This window comes from Heloderma suspectum, chromosome 12 (genome assembly GCF_057233095.1).
Source record: "Heloderma suspectum isolate Gila_16-S chromosome 12, 16-S_ref, whole genome shotgun sequence".
Taxonomy (NCBI): Eukaryota; Metazoa; Chordata; class Lepidosauria; order Squamata; family Helodermatidae; genus Heloderma; species Heloderma suspectum.
In genome coordinates this window covers 19,368,210-19,391,606 of record NC_139469.1, presented here as the reverse complement: position 1 = coordinate 19,391,606, position 23,397 = coordinate 19,368,210, and the positions used below count along the sequence as shown (strand labels likewise).

At 47.5% G+C, this 23,397-nt stretch overlaps 1 protein-coding gene across 15 annotated transcripts in view; it reads right to left on the bottom strand.

Annotated features, from left to right (window-relative positions):
- SNX29 (sorting nexin 29) overlaps positions 1-12,415 on the bottom strand; it is a 304,758-nt gene extending 292,343 nt beyond the window's left edge. For all 15 annotated transcript variants that reach the window (XR_014785563.1, XM_084818640.1, XM_084818628.1 and 12 more), the window contains exons 1-2: positions 12,279-12,415; positions 167-231 (exon numbers count right to left, since the gene is read on the bottom strand). Coding sequence is in view for 13 of the 15 variants with exons in the window: in XM_084818628.1 (XP_084674754.1) it covers positions 167-231; positions 12,279-12,285 (72 nt within the window). In the remaining 2 variants the exon portion in view is untranslated. The remainder of the gene's footprint in view (positions 1-166; positions 232-12,278) is intronic.
- Positions 12,416-23,397: the final 10,982 nt, after the last annotated feature.

Here is a 23,397-nt window from a genome sequence, read left to right as displayed (position 1 = left end):
TGTCCTCAGCCCAGAGAAGGATGTGGCCATTATCACATTGCAAAATGAAGAACCAATACAATATCTAACATACAAAACATGCCCCTAATTAAAAGAGTTCCAATTACGAATAGTAAGGTTTCCTATACGGAGGCTTCTTTTTCTCCTTCGAGCTCCAGTTTCTTACCTGTTTAACTGCATCCAGTAATCTCTCCAGCAGAAACTGTCTTTTGGCAACATTGTTCTGCAGCCCTAGGAATCAAGGATGCACAAATTACTATGTATTAAATATATTTCTCAGTCATGGGAAGGAAATTACTTTTCACACACACAGTTCATCTCAAGAAGCATGTCTAAGTTCCACTGAAGCCAACAGAATTGTTTTCATAGAGGTGAGCAGCGAAATAACTACAACACTTCATAAATTTGAGAAAAATAGCATAGAAAGAAAGAAGTTGTACATAATGACCATTACCAATCAAGGATTCATTCAGAAACTCAGATTTCTATAGATACACATCACTCCCCCTAATGGCAAACCCAACATCCCTGTGCCAACAGAAATAGTGCCAAAATGGGACTACTGAGAAACAAAATAGAGGTATTGCCACGTTCGAGGAAATCCCAATGTTTGCAGAAGCACAAAAAAATTTAAAAGGCCACCAAAAGGGAGGCAAGCCCCCAAAGAAAAACAGCCCAATGAGGACGGAGAATGCTCAGTAGACACCAAAAAACATGGAACATTAAGTGTCAGTTGGTAAAGAAAAAAATGAAAAACAAGAGGGCAGGGAGAATGAATTGACTTGCTTGAGCACCTTAACAGCTTATGCTATCCCATAGGAAGGCAACACTCGCTGGCTGGAACCCTGAACAGAACCCTCCTATTAGGGAGTGAAGATTTACTGCAACATTTTGTTGGATGGGGTAGGCAACCTGGTGCCCTCCTGATGTTTTGAATTACAACTCCCACAATCCCCAACCATTGGCCATGCTGGCTGAGGCCAATGGGAGCTGTAGTCCAAAACATCTGCTGGGCACCAGGTTGTCTACCCTTCCTTTAAGAATCCACACCAGTAGGAAAAGGCTAACTCCCTCAGAAAGGAAGTGACAAAAAGTCTGCTGAGTTGACTAGCTCGTCTTAGTACCTAGGGATGCTGGATTAGTACCTAGGGATGCTGGAGAAATTCAAGACGGATTAAAATGAGCTCGGATTTCTAAGAATCCAACCTGCGGAATCTAATGGGGAGCGCTCCCCTCAGGCCGTACGGAGTCCGTGGACTTTCAGATCATTTTTTTTACTTTCCTGAAATGTATGCATATAAATCCATAGAAAAATACATAGGTTTCTGCTGAGGAAATGTTGAATGGAATGGGGGACAATACACTAAATGTTACATACCGAGGTACATTATGTAAATAATTACGTAAATACTTAAGTAATTATTTACACAATTATTTCTGTATTTTTCCGCATGACGGAAAACAATATTCACATCCAGCTGTGGGCGGATGATGGAATGAAAGGCGTCTGACAATCCGTGAAACACAGACGGAGAGGATTTTACACAGTCCATATCCCAAAGTGTTGAGTAGCTACCCCAACCAGGGGCTACTCAACACTCTGGGTTGGATCCAGGTTTACGTTGGATCAACTGCACTGATGTAAGTGGGCTTCCCAATCTCCTTCCCACAGTAGCCCCTCCAGCCCACCGAAAATGCTATGCAGAGAGGGAGGAGCCCCCAAAATTGGGTGGAGGGACCTTCTACGAGCAGAGCCCTTTCTCTCAAGGAAGGCAAATCTTTGATCCAACCCTTTGGGTCTAATACTACTAAACTAAACTTATATTTATTTATTTTTTATGCCATTGTATTTTACGTTCACCACTTTGTATCTAAATTTGAATAAGAAATAAATAAAACAGACCAACAGTGTTTCATCCTGTACTTGATTCCTAGGCTACAGCTATTACGTTTTCCCCTAGCAGGCTGCAGGCAGGTGGGATTCGGTTCTAGGGAAAGGTCCCATCTAGGCAACTGGAGAAGAACCAAATGTTATCCTCAAACCCTCCCCATCCCCATGAGGGTTGAATAAAGCTGAGGTCTTCTCCTTGAAACTTTCCACTGACAAACCAGTATAGTCCAGAGACTCCCCAGCCTTCTGGCTCTCTGATAGGACAGTGATTTAGCTTCACCTTTACACATGCATGCTGGCCTCTTCAAAGGAACAGTGGCTTTGCTTCATTGTCCCAGTGTGCTTTGATGTGCCCTGTGATCTACTGCATGGGCAAAAGCCACTGCTAAACTAAGCGGCAAAGTGCATACAGAATTATCCGTTCAAGGTTGTTCACTGGAATTGTGCAATGTCCTCTAACAGCAACATCAGTTTTTCCCCTTTTTGTTGTTTCTTTAATATTGAGTCTGAGGCAGAGTTCTGTGAAATTCAACACCAGCTGACAGTTCTGCAATTGGCGGGGGGGGGGGGGCTAATGAAGGGATTAGAGAAAAAAACCCAGATGGGAACATGTATTCTGAGATCCATTTCGGCTGCCTGCATTCTTTGTCAAAAAGCAATCAAAGCCAATACATGGTATGATACTTTCCTTTGCAAGCACGGATATTTGTAAGAAGCAAGAGGTGCAGAAAAGGGTATCATAAGACTAGGACTAGGAAACCTGGCTCCTTCGTGATGTTTAGGACTACAACTAGCATACCTGCCCACCACAATGGCAAGGGATTATGGGGGTTGTAGTCCCAAACATCTGGAGAACATAAGAAGAGCCATGCTGAATCAGACCAAGGGTCCATCTAGTCCAGTATTCGGTTCACACAGTGGCTAACCAGCTGCCCACAGAAAATCCACAACTAGGACACACGTGCAACAGCGCCCTCCCACCCATGTTCCCCAGCAACTGGTGTACACAGGCCCACTGCCTCTGGTACTGGAGGTAGCACATGGCCATCAGGACTAGTAGCGTTCGATAGCCTTCTCCTCCAGGATTTTGTCTAACCCCCTTTTTAAGCCATCCAAAGTGGTGGCCATCACTACAGACTGTGGTAGTGAGTTCCATAGTTTAACTCTGTGCTGTGTGAAGACGTCCTTCCTTTTATCTGTCCTGGATCTCCCACCAATCAGCTTCACGGTGTGATCCCATTGGGTTTATTGTGCAATGGTTTATGGTGTTTGATGGAATTTGCTCCTACGTGAGTGTAGGATTGAACACAAATAACGTATGCTGCTTTCAACACCTTTTCCTGAAGAATATAGAAGATAAACCATATTTTCAGATGCTTCCGCTGAAGATCTGCAGAGTTGTAAAGTTTGATGGTGTGTGTGGGAAAGGATTCAAGACACAAATCAAGAGCATACAGAAGCCCATAATAAACTACTGGTTGTGATTCAATGTCTTCTGAAAGTCAGATGTTAACCACTGGGTTTTAATAATCAAACCCAGAAAAATCTTCCCTTCGCTTAAGTATTCTGGACTGAGAGAAACATTTCTCTTAACACAATAAATAACCTTAAAGTTATCATGTGTTTATGTTGTGAATAATTTGGGGATTTTTTTTTTTTAGAAAAATGATATAGACTTCTCTGAAGCCAATAAACAAGAGAAGCCCTGCTAGATCCAACCAAAGGCCTGTCTGGTCCAACATCCTGTTTCCCACGGTGGCCAATCAGATGCCTCTTGAGAAGCCCACAAGTAGCACATGGGAGCAACCGTCATGTTCCAAGGTTGTTCCCCAGCAAACTGGGATTCAGTGGCACAGTGCCTTGGATCCTGGAGGTAGGACTTTCATGTGTATCATAGCTATACATTCCCAACAGGTAACATTAATCAGCTACAGCCCTTTGTGACCCATTCCATGCATGCAAAACGTCTTGGGTTAAATCCCCAGTATTTCCAAGTAGAGCTAGGAGAAACATCTGTCCGACAACCAGGAAAACTGCTACAAGTAAGTGTAGATAAAATTGAGCTACATGGAGCAATAATCTAACTCAGTGCAAGGCAGCTTTCTTAAAAGACGCTTGCTCCTTGGGAGGAAAGCTATGGCAAACTTAGACAGCATAGTAAGAAGCAGAGACATCACCTTGCCCACAAAGGTCTGTCTAATCAAAGCTATGGTTTTCCCAGTAGTAACATATGGCTGTGAGAGCTGGACTATAAGGAAGGCGGAGCGCCGAAGAATTGATGCTTTCGAACTGTGGTGTTGGAGGAGACTCTTACGAGTCCCCTGGACTGCAAGGAGGTCAAATCAGTCCATCCTAAAGGAAATCAACCCTGACTGCTCATTGGAAGGACAGATACTGAAGCTGAAGCTGAAATATTTTGGCCACCTAATGCGAAGAGAAAACTCTCTGGAAAAGACCCTGATGCTGGGAAAGACTGAAGGCAAAAGGAGAAGGGGACGGCAGAGGATGAGATGGCTAGATAGCATCACCAATGCAATGAATATGAACTTGAGCACACTCCGGGAGAGAGCGCAGGACAGGAAGGCCTGGCATGCTATGGTCCATGGGGTCACGAAGAGTCGGACACGACTGAACGACTGAACAACAACAACAACAACAACATCAAGGACTACATTAAACATAAACACAGACACACATTACTGTTCATGATATTCTCCAGCATCATAGAATCATAGAATATTAGGGTTTGAAGGGGCCTATAAGACCATCGAGTCAAACCCCCTGCTCAATGCAGGAATCCAAGTCAAACCATCCCTGACAGATGGCTGTCCAGCTTCATCTTGAATGCCTCCAGTGTGGGAGAGCCCACCACCTCCCTGGGTAATGGGTTCCACTGTGGTATTGCTCTAACAGTCAGGATGTTTTTCCTGATGTTCAGCCAGAATCTGGTTTCCTGTAACTTGAGCCCATGATGGGGTGTCCTGCACTCTGGGATGATCGAAAAGAGAGCCTGGCCTTCCTCTCTGTGACAACTTTTCAAGTACCTGAAGAGCGCTATCATCAGTCAACTTTGCTGCAAATTCCCACGCTCTGCATGCATAACTGGAATTCAATTAGTCAGCAAAAATCAAAAACACTCTGCCACAATCACAATGTTCCCAAGACATACAGGCTCTAAACCTGGACTCATAGTCCAAAGTGATCTCCGTATGACTTAAACGTATTCTTTAGCAAAGCATCCAGAAAGGGGAAGGGAAGCCAAAGGATCAAAGAGATCATCTGTGACTGCCAAACTCTTGCTTCGCTAAGCCCATCACTTCCCATCGTTACCAAGCAGCATCCGGATTGCTGCACATTTTATTTTTCGGTTCCAAGGAAGCCTCAACAACTCAGAGGAGGGATTCAGTGGTGCCCCATTCCACAAGGCTCAACCCAAAGCTGGGCTGTCGGCAAACATTAAACACCTGTGTGAATGAAAATTTGTAACTCAATGATGCAAGTCAGTTATTCTTACTCACATCATTGGCCAATGCTCCAGAATAGGCAATTGGCGGATTACGGCCTTAGGAGCCCTAATGGGGTTCAGGGGGTACCGCTGCTTTGTCGAAGCCTCTATATATTTGTTTTGTACATTTGTTGCACCTTTCCATCCAGCAGACCCTGCAGGGCAATAACAAAGTCAATATACAACATAACAAAACCATTTGTAATAAAACCAGCAATCAAAGCAATAGTTAAGACACAGAACTTAAAAAGGATTCTCCTGGCACCAAAAAGATGGCAGAACAGAAGCAATGCCAGCCTCCCTAGAGAGAGTTCCACAAATAAGGAGCCACTGCTGAAGAGGCCATGTCCTTGGTTACCACCATCTCACCTCAGATAGCAGGACACTTGGAAGACAGCTCTCCCCCAATGACCTCAGCATACAGGCAGGTTGATATAGGAACAGATGATCCTTCGGGTACCTAGGTCCCAAACCCTATACAGTTGTAAAGGTAAGCACCAGCTATTTATATTGTGCATGGAAACAGATCAAAAGCCAGGTCAGTTCCTTAAGCACTAGCAGAATACATAACAATAGGGTCCATGACAGGTTGTGTTGGAAGAATCAGGAAAGCTTAGTAGAGGGGGGCAAAACCATCTGGGAGCATGAGTCCTCTCCTGCAGGCATTCCCTTGCATCAGGGGTTCTCTTGCATCAGAGGGTAGCCTCCTGATGAGTAACAGCCTACTCATCAGCAAGAGCCTACTCAACAGCAAGGCAAGGGAGGCAGGAAGGAGAGGAGCTGCATATAGATAACAGAGGAAAGAGCTCTGTGGCTGTCTCCAGCCAGGAAGAGAAACAGGAGGTACACAGGAGAAAGAACAGGGGTTGAGTGCCCCCTTTCCCTCTGGACAAGGCCAAAGCGGGCTAGCTGAAGACTTGCCCTCCCCTCCTTCAGACACTATTCTGAGCTCATCAACTGTGTCAATCCTCTTTATGCTCACTAGCTGAGTTCGCTGTAAAAGGGAGTTATGGCAAGGACTATTAAGGCAACCAACGTAACAAAAAATTAAGTAATGTCCTTGATTTCATAGAATCATAGAATAGTAGGGTTGGAAGGGACCTGTAAGACCCCTTAATCACTTCACTGGCAGGAAGGAAGAAATTCAACCTACACATGCAAAAATCAATACAAATTAACATGCTCAAATGTCTCTGATTGGGGGGGCTGGGTGAAGGTTAGGGCTATGCTGCACATGGTTTTTTTCCACTGCCTCTTGTTATGATATGGATGTTATTGTTTTATCGTACACCGCCTGTGAATCCGATTTGAGGAAGAGGTTATCCAATGCATTTCAGTCGAATTTAATTAAGTCATGAAGGCTGCCAAAATAAAAGACAAGGCTAAGGGCGCAAGTCCCCTGGACTGCAAGCAGGTCAAATCAGTCCATCCTAAAGGAAATCAACCCTGACTGCTCATTGGAAGGACAGATAATGAAGCTGAAGCCCCAATATTTTGGCCACCTAATGCGAAGAGAAAACTCACTGGAAAAGACCCTGATGCTGGGAAAGACTGAAGGCAAAAGGAAAAGAGGACGGCAGAGGATGAGATGGCTAGATAGCATCACGGATGCAATGAATATGAACTTGAGCATGCTCCGGGAGAGAGCGCAGGACAGGAAGGCCTGGCGTGCTATGGTCCATGGGGTCACGAAGAGTCGGACACGACTGAACGACTGAACAACAAGGGCGCAATCCTATGCATGTCTAGACAGAAAAAAGTCCTACAACTCCCAGCGTCCCCCAGCCAGCTGGGAGTTGTAGGACTCTTTTCTGCCTAAACATGCATAGGATTGCGCCCTGAACGACATTCCATGAAATGTCACTATTTCTGCTGTGTGCTTCCTGGCAGTATAAGCTACTTACACATTGCAAGCTGAGTTGCATTATGAATTAACTGGGGTGTTTACATATTGCAAGCACATTAGAAAAGATTATATCCACATGTTAAATTTAATACAGAAAAGCAGGTGTAATGGCTATCATAAAGCCTAGAAAAATCCCAGGCACTTGCTTACTCAAGTGTCTGGGAATTATAATTTTTCTCACACCCAATTCTTATGCATTTGGTGGCTGCATTGTCACAGATCCACATCCATTCCAAACAAATGCACGATTCAATTCAATCCTATGTATGTTTACTCAGAAGAGAGAATTCCATACTATTCTGAGATAAGGGTAAATAGGACTGCTGCTTTAGCTGTTAATAATTTGCATGGTTAATAAAAGCTTATGAGAACCAAAATAAGCATGCAAATACAGCTTTCAACCTATGGAAACTTTCTTTGTTACATCAGAATAAATTTGTGGTTTCTATTCATGGTACTTCTGCTAATGTCTTTTCTCTCTATTTTTTTTTATCCCACCCTTCTTCCAAAGAACTGAAGGCAGAATACATAGTTCCGCCTCTACACCCCATTTTATCACAACAACGCTGTGAAGTAAGTTAGTTTGAAAGATGGCAAGTAGCTTAAGGGAACAATCCTATGGCCGCCAGACAGAGGCTAGATGGCCATAGGATATCTGGTTTTCTGGGAACTGACCTCGGAGCCCGTGATCCGAGGTTGGTTCCCAGAGAACCAACCTCTCCCCACTTCCACACTGCCTCCAAGGCAGTGCAGAACAGCCCCGTCCTCCACACTCACAAGAGGAGCACGGAGCAGCTGAAAGGGGGCGTGGCTGGGGGCATTCCGGGGCGGGGTGGGCGGAAATGCCTGTACAACACATCCAGTGTGTCGTATAGCAGCCTCCTCCCCTGCTCAGCCCTCCCGTGGCTAGACAGCCACAATCGGCTGTCTAGCCAAAAATGCAGGGCAGGAAAAGCGCGGAGGGAACGATCCCCTCCGTGCTTGGCCTGCCCTGCTTTGGATAGGCAGTTGCCTCCGAGTTCGGAGGTTGCCGCCTATCTGAATAGGACTGTGCCCTAAGAGAGCTCCAAGGCCAAGTGAGGATTTAAACCCAACACTCCAACCACTACACCACACTGCTTCACAAAGTACAACAGATTTGTTTGTTAGATTGTAATTTCTCCCTAACTCTGTGATTTTATGCTGCATTTGCATATTTTATCTATTCGTATTTTATATTGCTGTCTCACATTTTATGTATTTTAATTATGTATCTGAATATGTTAGCTGCCCTGAGAGCTAACCGAAGCTCATTGGAGTTGCATTTCTGGCTGTTCTTAGTTATTGTATTTAAGTGGATTTTATTGATTTTGTGCTCTATTCAGTATTTATATACATTGTCCTGAGAGCTTTGGCTATAGGGCAACTCACAAGTTCATTTAAAAAAACTATGCCAAGATAAAACCAAAATACATTATCCTATTCTTCCCCCCCTCCCCGCAGCACCAACCTCCAACGTAATTCTATTCTTTGTTCTGAGCACTATTTTACTTCTCCCCCTTAGTGCAGAGCAGTAATAGGAGACCTACACATGCCTCCCGTATCTCTATCAAGTCTCTCCCCTACACTCAGATGAGTAATACGAGCTGGGAGTTATGCATTTAGGGGGACTTCTAAGTTATATCAGCATTAGCTGCAGTAATTACCCCTACATGATCACAAGCTGGAGTGGTGCTGGGTCTAACAGACCCAGTTTGGGGTGCTTCCCACCTCTGATTACATGGTCTAGGACAATCCAGGTCTTACATTGTCAAGGAAGTCACTAGTATTCACACACACCCAGCCAGTCACTAGTATTCACACACGCTTTACTATGGTTTTAAAGCAAGCAACGTTGTTGTTTTTAAAGACAGCATAAGACAACACATCAAGATACAATGCAAAACAAAAAGTTACATAAACACAATAAAATAAAAAAAAACAGCAGTTAACTCCCAAGTCTTTTTTTGGTAAATCTTTTTTACCAAAGAGATGAATCCAACATTTAATATATCACACCACACAAAAACACATACACAAAAGAAAATTGAAATAGATGTAATTAGCTTAATTATAAGTTATTATCAAATGGTCGATGATCAAAATGTCTATACAGTACCTGGGTGGCTTTGCAATGTATGGACCTGGGCTAGCTACACAACTACAAACCAGAACAAAACTCCATACTTAAATTAAACTCACTAATCTTTGATAGGTCAGTTCCTCCATAAAAATTATGTCTCGGCAATTTTACTGACAAGTAACCATTTCCAGTTATTCATTTCACCATCACAGACTAGCTTAACTTGGCCACAAGGGGATGACAAAGTCCAATAGTCCAGCTATGATGGCGGAGGGTCAGAGGAAAAGGATAACTTGGCTTTGAGAGATGGGCCAAGACCCATAGCAGACCTATCAGTGGGATGTGGGTAGGTGGGTGGGACACAAGTGAATTAGCCACAGATCAGATCAGCAAAGACTTAACATGAATCTCGTTTTCAATTCCATACTGTATGGTGTTATTATTTATTACATTTCTAAACTGCCCAATAGCCAGAGCTCTCTGGGCGGTTTACAAAGATTAAAAACATTTAAAAATACAATATACAGAGATTACAAACCATTTACATAAAAAAACACATGAACAGACAATATACACAAAAGAACCATATATCTAAAATATCAAACAATCTCAAAACAAAAAACCATAACCATAAGACATTCCAGGATTGATTAAACACTTATCATATACTGCCGAATGCCTGGGAGAAAAGAAAGGTTTTAACCTGGTGCCGAAAAGATAACAATGTTGGCGCCAGGCAGGCCTCGTCGGGGAGATCGGACAATTGGGGGGCCACTACCAAAAAGGCCCTCTCCCTTGTTGCCATCTTCCGAGCTTCCCTCAGTGTAGGCAGCCAGAGGAGGGCCTTAGATGTGGAGCATAGCATAGGGGTAGGTTCATGTCAGGAGAGGCTCTCCGTCAGGTATTGTGGTCCCAAGCCATGTAAGGCTTAATAAGTTAAAACCAACACCTTGAATTGGGCTCTGAAACATACAGGCAGACAGTGCAAGTGGGCCAGAGTTGGTCTTATATGTTTGGACCTTCTGGTCCCCATTAGCAATCTGGCCGCCGCATTTTGCACGAGCTGCAGTTTCTGAACCATCTTCAAAGGCAGCCCCACATACAGTGCATTGCAGTGATCTACCTTGGAGATTACAGAGAATAGACCACTGAAACCAGGTTATCCCTGCCCAAATAGGGACACCAACAGAAGTTGGTAGAAGGCACTCCATGCCACTGAGGCCACCTGAGCCTCAAGTGACAAACACGGCTCAAGGAGAACCCCAAAGCTACGAACCTGCTCCTTCAGGGGGAGTGCAACCCCATCCAGAACAGGTTGAGCACCCTCCATGCAGTCAGAAGAACCACCCACCAGCAGCATCTCAGTGTTGTCTGGATTGAGTTTCAGTTTATTAGCCCTCATTCAGCCCACTGTCACAGCCAGGCACTGATTTAACACATCCACAGCCTCACCTGAAGAAGATGCAAAGGAGAAATATTGCTGCATGTCATCAGCATACTGATGACAACGCACCCCCAAACTCCGGATGACCGCACTCAATGGTTTCATGTAGATGTTAAATAGCATGGGGGACAGAACTGACCCCTGTGGCACTCCATACTGGAGAATCCATGGGGCTGAGCAATATTCCCCAAGCACACCTTCTGGAGCCAACCATCCAAGTAGGAGCGAAACCACTGCAATGCAGTGCCTCCCACTCCGGGCTCAGACAATCATCCCAGAAGGATACCAAGGTTGATGGCATCGAAAGCCACTGAGAGATCAAGGAGAATCAACAAGGTCACACTCCCCCTGTCTCTCTCCCGACATAGGTCATCATACAGGGCGACCAAGGCTGGTGTTGAAAATGAGATCCAGGTTAAGTCATTGCTACAGCATATGTATTGAAAGGCTAACAAAGTGGGACACCCCTCCAAGCATGTGCAAAATGGCCAGCCGCCATGTTACCCATAAAGATTTAGCAAAGGGCTAGGGTGCTCCTGAGCACATGAAGAGACAGCTGAGCTCTGTAACAGGGTGGGAAACCTGTGGCCCTCCAGATGTTGCTGAGATGCAATTCCCATCAACCGTAGAGCCAACAGTGAGGGGAAACAGGAGTTGCAGTCCAACAGCATCTGGAAGAACACATCTTCCCCATCCCTGCTCTATCACCTATGAAGGGCTAACAAAAAGGGCAGCACTGAGCACATGCAGAGTGCCCCATGCCAAAGAGCTGAGCCCTATTACCCATGAAGACTGAGCAAAGGGCTAGGGTGCTCCTGTTCAGTGCCAAACGGCTGAGCTCTGTAACAACGGTGGGGAAGGTGTGCCCCCCCCCCGATGTCGTTGGGCTGCAATTCCCATCAGCCCTAGGTAACATAGCCAATAGCGAGGGGTGATGAGAACTGCAGTCCAACAACATTTGGAGGGCGCTACGTGGGCCCATTCTGGGGCAGGAATGTGGAACAACAACGACAAAAGCAGGGAACCGCTGAGCACGGGCAGAGCGCCGAAGAGCTGAACCCTATAACCCATGGCGGTTTTAACAGAGGGACAGGGTGCCCCTGAGCATATGAAGAGTGCCCAGTGCCTACAGAGTCCTATAGCCTACGAAAGGCTAACAGACGCGCAAAAAGCAGGGCACGGCTGGCCCCACGCAGGGCGGCCCGTGCCACGGAGCGGAGCCCTCCAGCCCGTGAAAGGTAAGGAAGGGGCAGGGGGCCTCTGAGCACGTGCAGATCCCCAGCCCCGCTCGCTCGCTCGCTCGCTCTGTGCCCGGAGCGCCTCTCCTCCGGAACACGCCGGGTTCAGGGGGGAAACGAGGGGCTTCCAGGGGCGCTGGAGCCCCGGCACCTCTTCCGGGGGAGGAGGAGGCAGCGCGGGGCCGCCACTCACCGCTCATGGCGCTTCCCGGCCCTCCGCGGCAGGCGACGGCCCGAGCCCCGCGCGAGTCCGGCCGCGCCCCGCCGGCCCCGAGTCAAAGCGCCGCGGGCTCCGCCGAACACCCCATCCCGGAAGCGGCCCGCCGCCCCGGAAGCAAAACACGCCGAACCCGGAAGTCTCTCTCAGAGTCGGGGGCGCGCGCCGGGCGGCGGGGGGAGGTCGCAAGCGCGTCGCCCCCGCCCGCCCTGCCGCCGCCTTTCCCCGCCGCAGCGGCGTGGGGGCCTGCTCCGCCTCCCCGGCCTCGCCCCGCCGTCCTTTCCTTCAGGCGCCTTCGTCCACAACAGCCCTCTCCCCGACCTGGCGCCCTCCGGATGCTGGTGGACTGCGCCTCCCAGCATCGCTGACCGTGGGCCCAGCTGGCCGGGGCTGATGGGAGTTGGAGCCCGACGTTATGGGCAAGACACGGGTTCTCCCCCGAACCGCCTTTCGCAAAGGCAGCGATGAGGGGCTAAGACCGCCTTCTCCCCACTTGGTGCCCTCCGGATGTTGATGGACTACAGCTCCCAGCATCCCTAGCCGTGGGCCCAGCTGGCTAGGGCTGGTGGGAGTTGGAGCCCGACGTTATGGGCAAGACACGGGTTCTCCCCCGAACCGCCTTTCGCAAAGGCAGCGATGAGGGGCTAAGACCGCCTTCTCCCCACTTGGTGCCCTCCGGATGTTGATGGACTACAGCTCCCAGCATCCCTAGCCGTGGGCCCAGCTGGCTAGGGCTGGTGGGAGTTGGAGCCCGACGTTATGGGCAAGACACGGGTTCTCCCCCGAACCGCCTTTCGCAAAGGCAGCGATGAGGGGCTAAGACCGCCTTCTCCCCACTTGGTGCCCTCCGGATGTTGATGGACTACAGGTCCCAGCATCCCTAGCCGTGGGCCCAGCTGGCTGGGGCTGGTGGGAGTTAGAGCCCGACGTTATGGGCAAGACACGGGTTCTCCCCCGAACCGCCTTCCACAAAAGCAGCGATGAGGGGCTAAGACCACCTTCTCCCGAACTTGGTGCCCTCCGGATGTTGATAGACTACAGCTCCCAGCATCCCTAGCCATGGGCCCAGCTGGCTGGGGCTGATGGGACTTAGAGCCCAACATTATGGAGAAGACCCAGGTTCTTCTGACTCATAACGACACAGATGAGTGGCGAAGACAGCCTTCTCCCCAACCTGGCACCCTGCAGATGTGTTGGACTACAGCTCCCAGCATTCCTAACCATTGTGCTTGCTGGATCGGGCTGATGGGAGTTAAAGCCCCAAACAGCTAGACAGTATCAAGTTTGGGAAAGCTGTTGGTTGTTAAGGGTGACTCTAGTGGCTAAAAATTTGGTGCTCCAGGCGTGGAAAGTGAAACACCCACCCAGGGTTGAAGCGTGGTGTGAGGCCATGTCATCTTTGGCCTCCCATGAATTAATGTTGCTTAAACACCTGATGAAAGTGGACAGAGGCCTCCTGATTTGGCAGCCATATGTGGAACTGTTTGATTAACCACTCGCATCAAGTTATTTTCCCCTTTTGCTTCCCTTTGAATATTATTTTGTCTATCTGGTGGTTTGGTTTGGTTTTTCCTGAGTTGGTCCCGAGGTGGGATCACTCAGGTGGTGGGTGTTATTGCAGGGGAGAGTTGGTAGGGAAAAAGGACTGTAAGAAAAAGAAACTGAAATTCATGCAACAATGTCCAGGATATGAGAACATTATTCATGTTTAATCAGTACAAAGACATGGACTAGCGGACGCTGTTGATTTCTTGATATATTGTTCTTTAGTGATATGAAACTAAAAACTAATAAAGAATTATTTTTTAAAAAAAAGTTTGGGAAGACTGGTTCAGAGGGTGCAGAACCTACGGCCCTCCAGCTGTTGCTGAACTACAACTCCCATATTCCCTGTCCATTGGCCAAGCTGACTGATGGGAATTGTAGTCCAAAAGATCTGATGGACACCAGGTTGGGGAAGACTGTTCTAGGTTCTCCATATATGCAAACAGTGACTGTTGAGCCTATTGGCTGCAATCTAGGAGACAACAACTCTTAAACTAGAACAAGGTTGGAGAAGGTGTTGCCCTCTAGATGTTGTTGGACTGCACCTCCCATCAGCTATATCCACCATAGCCAATAGTGAAGGATGATGGGAGTTGCAGTCAAACAACATCTGAGGAGCCATGCTTTCCCCATCCCTGAACTAGAGCCAGATGACTCCCTGAGTTCTTCAGTGTTTGAATCTGTTTCCAGTAAGTATTGCAGGGGTGCAGAACCTTAGGCCTTGGGGCGAAACCTGGATTGCCTAGGATCCCAATCCAGCCCTCTGGGGTTACCCAGATGTCCACTCCCCCTTTCCCCTGAGCACCAATTGTTTGGTGGCTTCCCAATTTTTTTGCAGACATTTCCCATTCTAAAAGGTTGAGCTTACTGATAGTAAGCTTAGTTACTATCAGTAAGACTTTTAAGCTAAAATATACGAGTATTTGTTTGTATTATGGCCCTGCCCCTTTTGCCTTTAGCCATGCCCACCCCTGGAATATGGTCCTCAAAAGCTCAAAAATGGAATTCGCCCCTCAGGCTAAAAGAGGTTCTGCACCTCTGGAGTGTTGCTTATGTACATAAAGGAGGACACCAGAATGGTTCAACATGTTGGGTAACATCCAGTCACCATAACCACCCCATAACTATCTGTTGAAGCTCACCACTTCAACAGAGCCATCGCCCCTGGGAGGGGATCATATCATGGGGTGGGGGATTGTGGGATTTAATTGACATTTCTGCACCCCATCCAGCAATCCTGAGCCCATCTCAAGCTTTCCGCAGCCTCCATTTTATCTCCCTCCTGCACAAGATTACCCCTTTACCCCCAATCATTTTCTCAATTTAAGTTGACCCCACTCAAAGCTACTATATTTTGATACCCATCTGGTGCCTATGTCTTCCACCATGGGGCGAATGGCTTCAGGAAGGGAGATTTAACTTGGAAAATGATGTAAAGGGAAATCACTAGCTACATGCTACCTCCAGTATCACAGACAGTATACCTATGTACACCAGTTGCTGGGGAACATGGGAGGGAGGGTGCTGTTGCACTCATGTCCTGCTTGTGGGTTTCCCATGGGCAGCTGGTTGGCCACTGTGTGAACAGAATGCTGGACCAGATGGACCCTTGGTCTGATCCATCAGGGCTCTTCTTATGTTAACGGCTAAAGAATTTTTCCACAGCACCATGGAACCAAACTGACCTCTCTCCCCGCCCCCATTATGGCTATTATTGGGGCAGGAGGGGGGGGGATCACACATGCTCCTCATCACGTATCTCCCAAGTCATGCCTGGTTTAGCCCCAAGGAGAAAGCTACATTTCTGACTGCTCCAGTTCATGGGATAATTCATAATTTAGTGGATGGCAAATTGCTATGTAAAGTTCCATGCAATCGCAAAAGCTTTCTAGTCTTCTGTATTTTTTCATGTAGTCTTTGTATTACCATATTACCAAATCCCGATAAAGTTATATTCTCTATTATTTTAATCTTTCACCTACAAACTGCAAAGAGTTGGTGATCAAAACAGAAATAATTGGAGGCATTCTGCATCTGAAATGGTATAGCAGAACTCACGGACCACAATTAAACCTCTCTGGAAAATATGGTTCTTAAGTCAAGTTCTTTCTCTGTGATCATCTAGCGTAGCTAAGTACAGGGATCTTATAGAGAGGAATTAGTTATGGCACCACAGATTGTCATGTCTACTAAAAGCCCCAAATCAAATTGTTTTCACACACACATACAACAAATCTGCCTGCCTTTGACAATATTATGGACTCAAGAGTGACACCCAGTGACAACACTGCAAAAAATCTGTTTTCTAAACAAACTTTTATACGCCACATATAGAAAGTAAAATCCAATAATAATAATAATAATAATATAGCAAAGTATCAGCAGCTTCTTGCTTTGGGTTTTAAGTAAAAAAAAATTTTCCCAGTAAAAGCCAATGTAGAAGTGATACTTTCTTCCCCCACCCCTCATGTTGAGATCTGATGGACATGGCATTTACGATTTCTCTTTTATAACAGGGGTGAGCAGACTATAGGCTTGCAGGGTCTGCTTCATTTTTTTCTAGTACCCCAAGTTCTACCAACCAGAGTCAGGTGCAAAAGACATACATTTGAATTAAAGAATTCTGAGCCCGGGAATTTGTTTTGAATACCAGAACTAAGAGAGCAATCCTATGGCCCCTAGACAGAGTCGGGGGGGGGGGGTTTGCTCACTGGATAGTTTGGATTCCTGGATCCGAGGTCGGGGACAGTGTTCTGACCTCAGACCCAGGAGCCCAAGCTCCCCTCCCCCTCACAGCTAGCATGGAGAGAACCATGCGGTCTGCCTCTCCGAATTTGCAAGGGCAACCTCGGAGGGAAGGGAAATGGGGCATGCTGGTGGGAGGGGAGGCCTTACCCCAGTCCTCCCCAGACTCCATCCCTCCCCCTCTCCATAACCTCAGGTAGATGGGCAAAAGGGGGAGTGGGAGGCATGGCGCAGACACAGATCACCTCCGCTGCACCTCCCGCTCTGCACTGGACACTCATAAGCCTCTGAGTTCTGAGGCTTACAAGTATCAAGGGTGGATCTGATCAGATTACACCCTAAACTTAGCTTGCAGTCCTTCCATGGAGAAATCCACCTTTGACCTCCTCTCCACTACCTGTCTTAATTTCAGCTTAATTTCAGCCCCCCCGGGGGGGGGAGGATTTGTCGCCCCCACTGTTAAAACACTTGGGGAGTCAGAAATCCTTGTCAATCTACTTCAAAACACCCAGAGGTCTACCAGTATCCGGATCTACCATCTGTGACTTATAAAACAGAAGTCTTAAGTATTATGGGAGCACTACAGCAGTACTCTTCAACTTTTGGACCCAACCTTAACCTCCTCAACTACAACGTCTTATTGCAGTTTTCCACAACTTGGTGCCTCTCAGGGAAATGGAGTGGACAGACACCCACCCCCGCCTCCTTCCAGGAGCTTTATGTATCTATGTATGTATTTATTTACAGCATTTTAACCCCCCACTTCAGCCAAAAAAGGCTCCTAGAGTGATTTACGCCGATTAATAACAAGAGAGTCCCTGCCCTCAGGCTTACAATCTAAAAGACATGACACAAAAGGAAAAGGGATTGGGAGGGAGGAGGGAAAAAAGCAACGCTCAGACACTAATTCCATAGTCGTGCACCATGGCAGGGGCTGAGCCTAGGGTTGCCAGCGGGCGTGGCTTCACTCACGGCCAGGCGGGCATACGGTGTCCAACTCTGGCAGCTGCTCAGGTTTGCTTGAAGGCTTCACTGGATTATATTCGCCAATAGAAAATAATGCAGCGATGCCCTGCAGGCAGCTAGCCAATACTTCATCAGATAAGAGACGGAAAGACGAGATGCTCCAATGAACCTGAGGCAAGAACAGCGATGGAAGCTGGCGGATGTTGCGAAGCATTGAGCCAATGGTTTGGTTTCACGTACGGGAAGTTTTGTTCCGATAATTGTCAGAGTACAAGGCTGTGTGAAAACCCCTTGTGCGCTACAATCAGGCAACATGCTGAACCAGGTGACAGAACATGCAACTGCCAGGACTCCTCCTCAAGCAAAGCATATTGCCAAACCATGTGTAACGCAGGAGTCAAATGACATGTCTTTCCACTTTTCCCTTCTATTTAAAAAAACAAAACAAAAAAGAAGATAAGTAGAGCAGACTAGAAGACTGATTTAAGCAATGGTGCTGTAGGAAAAATGATCTAAATGATGTACAGATGCCCACGGAAACCCACAGGAAAGACACAAGCGCAACAGCACCCTGCCGCCCATGTTCTCCAGCAATTGGTGTACATAGGCTTACTGCCTCTGATACTGGAGGTAGCATATAGCCATCTGGACTAGTAGTCATTGATAGCTTTCTCCTCCAGGAATTTGCCTAGCCCCCTTTTAAAGCCATTCAAAGTGGTGGCCATCACTACATCTTGTGGAACTGAATTCCATAGTTTAACTATATGCTGTGTGAAGAAGTCCTTTCTCTTATCTGTCCTGAATCTCCCACCAATCTGCTTCATGAGATGACCCCGAGTTCTAGTATTATGAAAGAATAATCTTCCAGCATTGGGAAGTCAGGTGCTGCTAAAACATGAACAGCGTTGCTGGCTAATTATAAAAGCTTTCAGGCCTGTTGACTTGCCCTCTGTCTGGCCACAGTTCTCCATCCTTTTGAAAACAAGCCAAGAAAAGTAACATCCACAGTGGCCAATAAGCTGAATTAGAATAATGCAAAAAATAAAAGCTTGAAGTTAATTTTGTTTATTTCATACATTTCTATCCCAACGTCAACCCTCAAAGTGTTCCTAGAACAGCTCACAAATCAAGAAAATGAAAAACAACCAATAAAGCCTACAGTAAATAATTACAGAATCATAGAATCATAGAATAGTAAGGTTGGAAGGGGTCTACAAGGCCATTGAGTCCAACCCCCTGCTCAGTGCAGGAATCCAAATCAGAGCATCCCTGACAGATGGCTCTCCAGCCTCGTCTTGAATGCCTCCACTTTGGGAGAGCCCACCACCTCCCTAGGGAATTGGTTCCATGGTCGTATTGCTCTAACAGTCAGGAAGTTTTTCCTGATGTTCACCGGGAATCTGGCTTCCTGTAACTTGAGCCCATTATTCCATGTCCTGCACTCTGGGATGATCAAGAAGAGATCCTGGCCTTCCTCTCTGTGACAACCTTTCAAGTACTTGAAGAGTGCTGTCATATCTCCCTTCAGTCTTCTCTTCTCAAGGCTAAACATGCCCAGTTCTTTCAGTCTCTCTTCACAGGGCTTTGTTTCCAGTCCTCTGATCATTATAAAACAGCAGAACAATAATAAGCAGATAGAGCTAGGTAAGATTGAAAGCCATTTGTTTAAAATGCATCTTAAAAGCCTGGTCAAATAATAAGGTTTTCCTCCGGCACCAAAAAGAGCCAGTGTGGTTGTAGAAACAGTCTTGCGGTACCTTAAAATCTAACAAATTTATTATGGTATAAACTCTAGTCCACAAAAGCTTATGCCACAATAAATTGGTTAGCCTTTAAGGTGCCACAAGGCTCTTTGGTTTTTTGGCCACAACACAGACTAACACAGCTAACTTTCTCAAAGTTGTTCGTGTGGTGTAATGGCTAGGCTGCTTGGACTCCCCAGTCAGCTATGAAACTCATTGACAGTGCAATTCTATGTGTGTTGACTCAGCAGTAAGCCGTATTCAGTGCGGCTTACTCCCAGGTAAGTGTGCACAGGATTGCAGGTCAGTCTCTAACTCTTGGTCGAACATACCTCACAGATTTGTTGTGATGATAAAAGTTGGGGGCACCACATATGCACCTCTAAGGAAAGGCAGGATAGAGAGTAATAAATCTATAATATTAAAAGCGGATGTATGTCTGTCCATCTGTCTGCCCTTCAGTGCCATCGTGCCAAGACTATGAAACACCTGAAACTTAGACGTCTGAAACTTGGCATGCATACTAAGGGGACCTTAAGGGTGCGCACTGCCGGGTTGTGTGTGTGTTTTTTTAATACTTTAATTAATTTTATTCAACTTAAGGCATAATCCTATGCATGTTTAGACAGAAAAAAGGCCGACAACTCCCAGCATGCCCCAGACGGCATGTGTAGCCCTTTTTTATGTCTAAACATGCATAGAATTGCACCCTTAAATGTGTCTGTGTGGTTGAAGCCTGCAGTAACATCTTCATCCACTAGGGGCACACTTCCCTAACCAGCATCTAGCTTTGCAGTCCATGCAGTTGGAAGCCAGGGGCGATTAGCAGGCCAAGGGGCAGAATTATACACCTGCCCACTCTCCCTGCTGTGGGGCAGCCTCCCCTCTGGGGAATGGACAGACCCCTCTCTCAGGGGTGCAGCACAGCAGCAGCTGTACCTAGGGGTGCCAGAGGACATGGCTTCACTCAAGCAGGGCAGGCACAATATGTCCAGCTCTGACAGTTGCATACATTCACTTAAAGGCTTCGCTGTATCAAACAAAGGGCTATTCCAACCTGTGCCACGCCAAGTCCATTTCCTAGCAAATAATAAGCAAAGTTGACACCAGGTATGCCTTTGGGGGTGGGAGGCAGGGTGCATTCCAAAGCCACCACTAAGAAGTCCCTATTTTGCATCTCTTGTCCTCTGGCAGGGGACCTGAAGTAAGCCACATTTATTACAATGGGACTTTCTTCTGAGTAAACATACTTAAAATGTCATTGTCATCGAGCTTTGTGGTGGAGTGGGGATTTGAACCTGTGGGAATTGGAGCAAGGGATGCATGGATTTTGTCAAATCTGTTCCATCTGCATTTCCATCATCCACTCATTGATGGAATTGAATTTTTCCCCATTTCCCAAATGTGTGCCAATTCACACTTGGGAAATGCTCAAATCCCCCCCACCCCTAATGTGTACTTGCATGCTTTAGCCTATGGGGGGAATATACATTTTTCACTCCCCCTTTTTTTTTACAGGATTTTCTACAACTAAATTTGCATAAAATTCTGGAAAGTAAAACAACTGGTCTGCAAGTCTACAGAATCCGTGCAACTCAGGAAAAGCCGGTCCACTGTGGGATTTGCAGGTCAGATTTGTAGAAATCTGAACTCATTTGATTCCTTTATAGATTTCTCTGAAATCCCTAAGTGGAGCCAGGGGTCACAGGAACGCAGCACTGGCACTTTTTTATTAGCAAGGACATCTTCTGCCACCCTCCTCAGAATTCCCTGTTCCCTCCGAGCTTCACTCCAGTCCTCCCAGTAGCTGAGAGGAAACGAATTTTCCTAATAATATATATTCTTCCTCATTGTAATGCGAAGTCTTTTATGGTGTCTTGGTTTTGAATGGACAATTAAGACCCATTAGCTTTAGGAAAAGACCCTGATGCTGGGAAAGATTGAAGGCAAAAGGAGAAGGGGACGGCAGAGGATGCGATGGCTAGATAGCATCACAGATGCAATGAACATGAACTTGAGCACACTCCGGGAGAGAGCGCAGGACAGGAAGGCCTGGCGTGCTGTGGTCCATGGGGTCACGAAGAGTCGGACACGACTGAACGACTGAAAAACAACAAAAGCTTTAGGAAAGACCTGCTCCTGGTAGAGATGAAAACGGCTAGAACTGGTTTGTTGATATGTATCAGCAGCACAGCTGCCTGCATGTTTGGACTGTCCTGGGGGGGCCGTGGTTAAGGGGCATGAGGATCATGATGAGTGCCTGCGCTCCAAAATGTACTACACCACTGCCTGGGTCTCCACAGCCCTAGCCACTAATGCGCCCTCATCGTAGCAACGCGCGACGTCTGGACAGATTCCTTCGGGAGCAAGCAGTCGTTTTTAGCCTGGCTCTTGAACTTTATAAAAGCGTGGCGTGGTGGCTACAGCGCTGGGCTGGGACGGCGCAGTTCAAGTCCCCGCTCCGCCGTGCGGCTCAAAGACGCTTGCTCCTTGGGAGGAAAGCTATGGCAAACCTAGACAGCATAGTAAGAAGCAGAGACATCACCTTGCTGACAAAGGTCCGTCTAATCAAAGCTATGGTTTTCCCAGTAGTAATGTATGGCTGTGAGAGCTGGACTATAAGGAAGGCTGAGCGCCGAAGAATTGATGCTTTCGAACTGTGGTGCTGGAGAAGACTCTTACGAGTCCCCTGGACTGCAAGGAGGTCAAATCAGTCCATCCTAAAGGAAATCAACCCTGAGTGCTCATTGGAAGGACAGATCCTGAAGCTGAAGCTCAAATATTTTGGCCACCTAATGCGAAGAGAAAACTCCCTGGAAAAGACCCTGATGCTGGGAAAGACTGAAGGCAAAAGGAGAAGGGGACGGCAGAGGATGAGATGGCTAGATAGCATCACCGATGCGATGAATATGAACTTGAGCACACTCCGGGAGAGAGCGCAGGACAGGAAGGCCTGGCGTGCTGTGGTCCTTGGAGTCACGAAGAGTTGGACACGACTGAACAACTTAACAACAATGTATGGCTGTGAGAGCTGGACTATAAGGAAGGATGAGCGCCGAAGAATTGATGCTTTCGAACTGTGGTGCTGGAGAAGACTCTCCCGAGTCCCCTGGACTGCAAGGAGGTCAAATCAGTCAATCCTAGAGGATGAGATGGCTGGATCGCATCACCGATGCGATGAACATGAACTTGAGCACACTCCGGGAGAGAGCGCAGGACAGGAAGGCCTGGCGTGCTGTGGTCCATGGGGTCACGAAGAGTCGGACACGACTGAACGACTAAACAACGACTTGACGCTTAGCCTAACCTACCTCACAGGGCTGTTGTGAGGCTAAAATGGAGCGCATGAGGATCGCGTCAGGCTGCATCGGGTTCCCTGCACGAGGAAACAAGGTGGGGTATAAATGTGATTAATGCATTAATCTCTCACGGCCCGGGCGGGGGGGAGGGGGAAGGAAAGTTGGAAACTGTTTTTGTTGCAAGGTGCGTTATCAGCCACGTGCTATCAGGCGCCATCTGTCAGCCTCTTCGCAGCCACGGGGAGGGGAATCGAGCCTGTATGACTTTACTTCTCCCCTCCTTGGCAAGAGCGCTGACCTGTCCTTTCACGCGGATAAAGCGCCCTTCCCTCTCTCCCGACACGCCTCGACGGGACCGCGTCCCCAGCCTTCTTGGCCGCAGAACTACATTTCCCATCTCCCGCAAGAGCAAGTGCGGGGTCCCGACTACCGCGTTGTCGCGCGCGGCCCGCTGGGGCTTGTAGTTCCCCTCGCGACCAGCGCAAAGGGAAGTCCCCTGCCCGGGTGGGGGGGGGAACGAGGAACGGCTGCGCAATGGCCGCCGGGAGTTGTTGTTTCTGCCCGAATCACACCGGGCGGGGGAAGAGAGCAGGAGGGGGAGAGAGTCGCGTTTCCCGTGTTGCCTGTCAGCGAGCCAGCGCTCGGGCGCGTGCCCTGTCGGGACTTGTAGTCCCCGCCTTCGAGGCGGCCCGCGCCGCGCAAGGGCACGCCGGCGGGCGGAGGACTACGAAGATGGAGGCCGGCTGCTGAGTCTGCGGGACAGGGACGAGGCGTACGGCAGCTCGGGGAGGCCATACT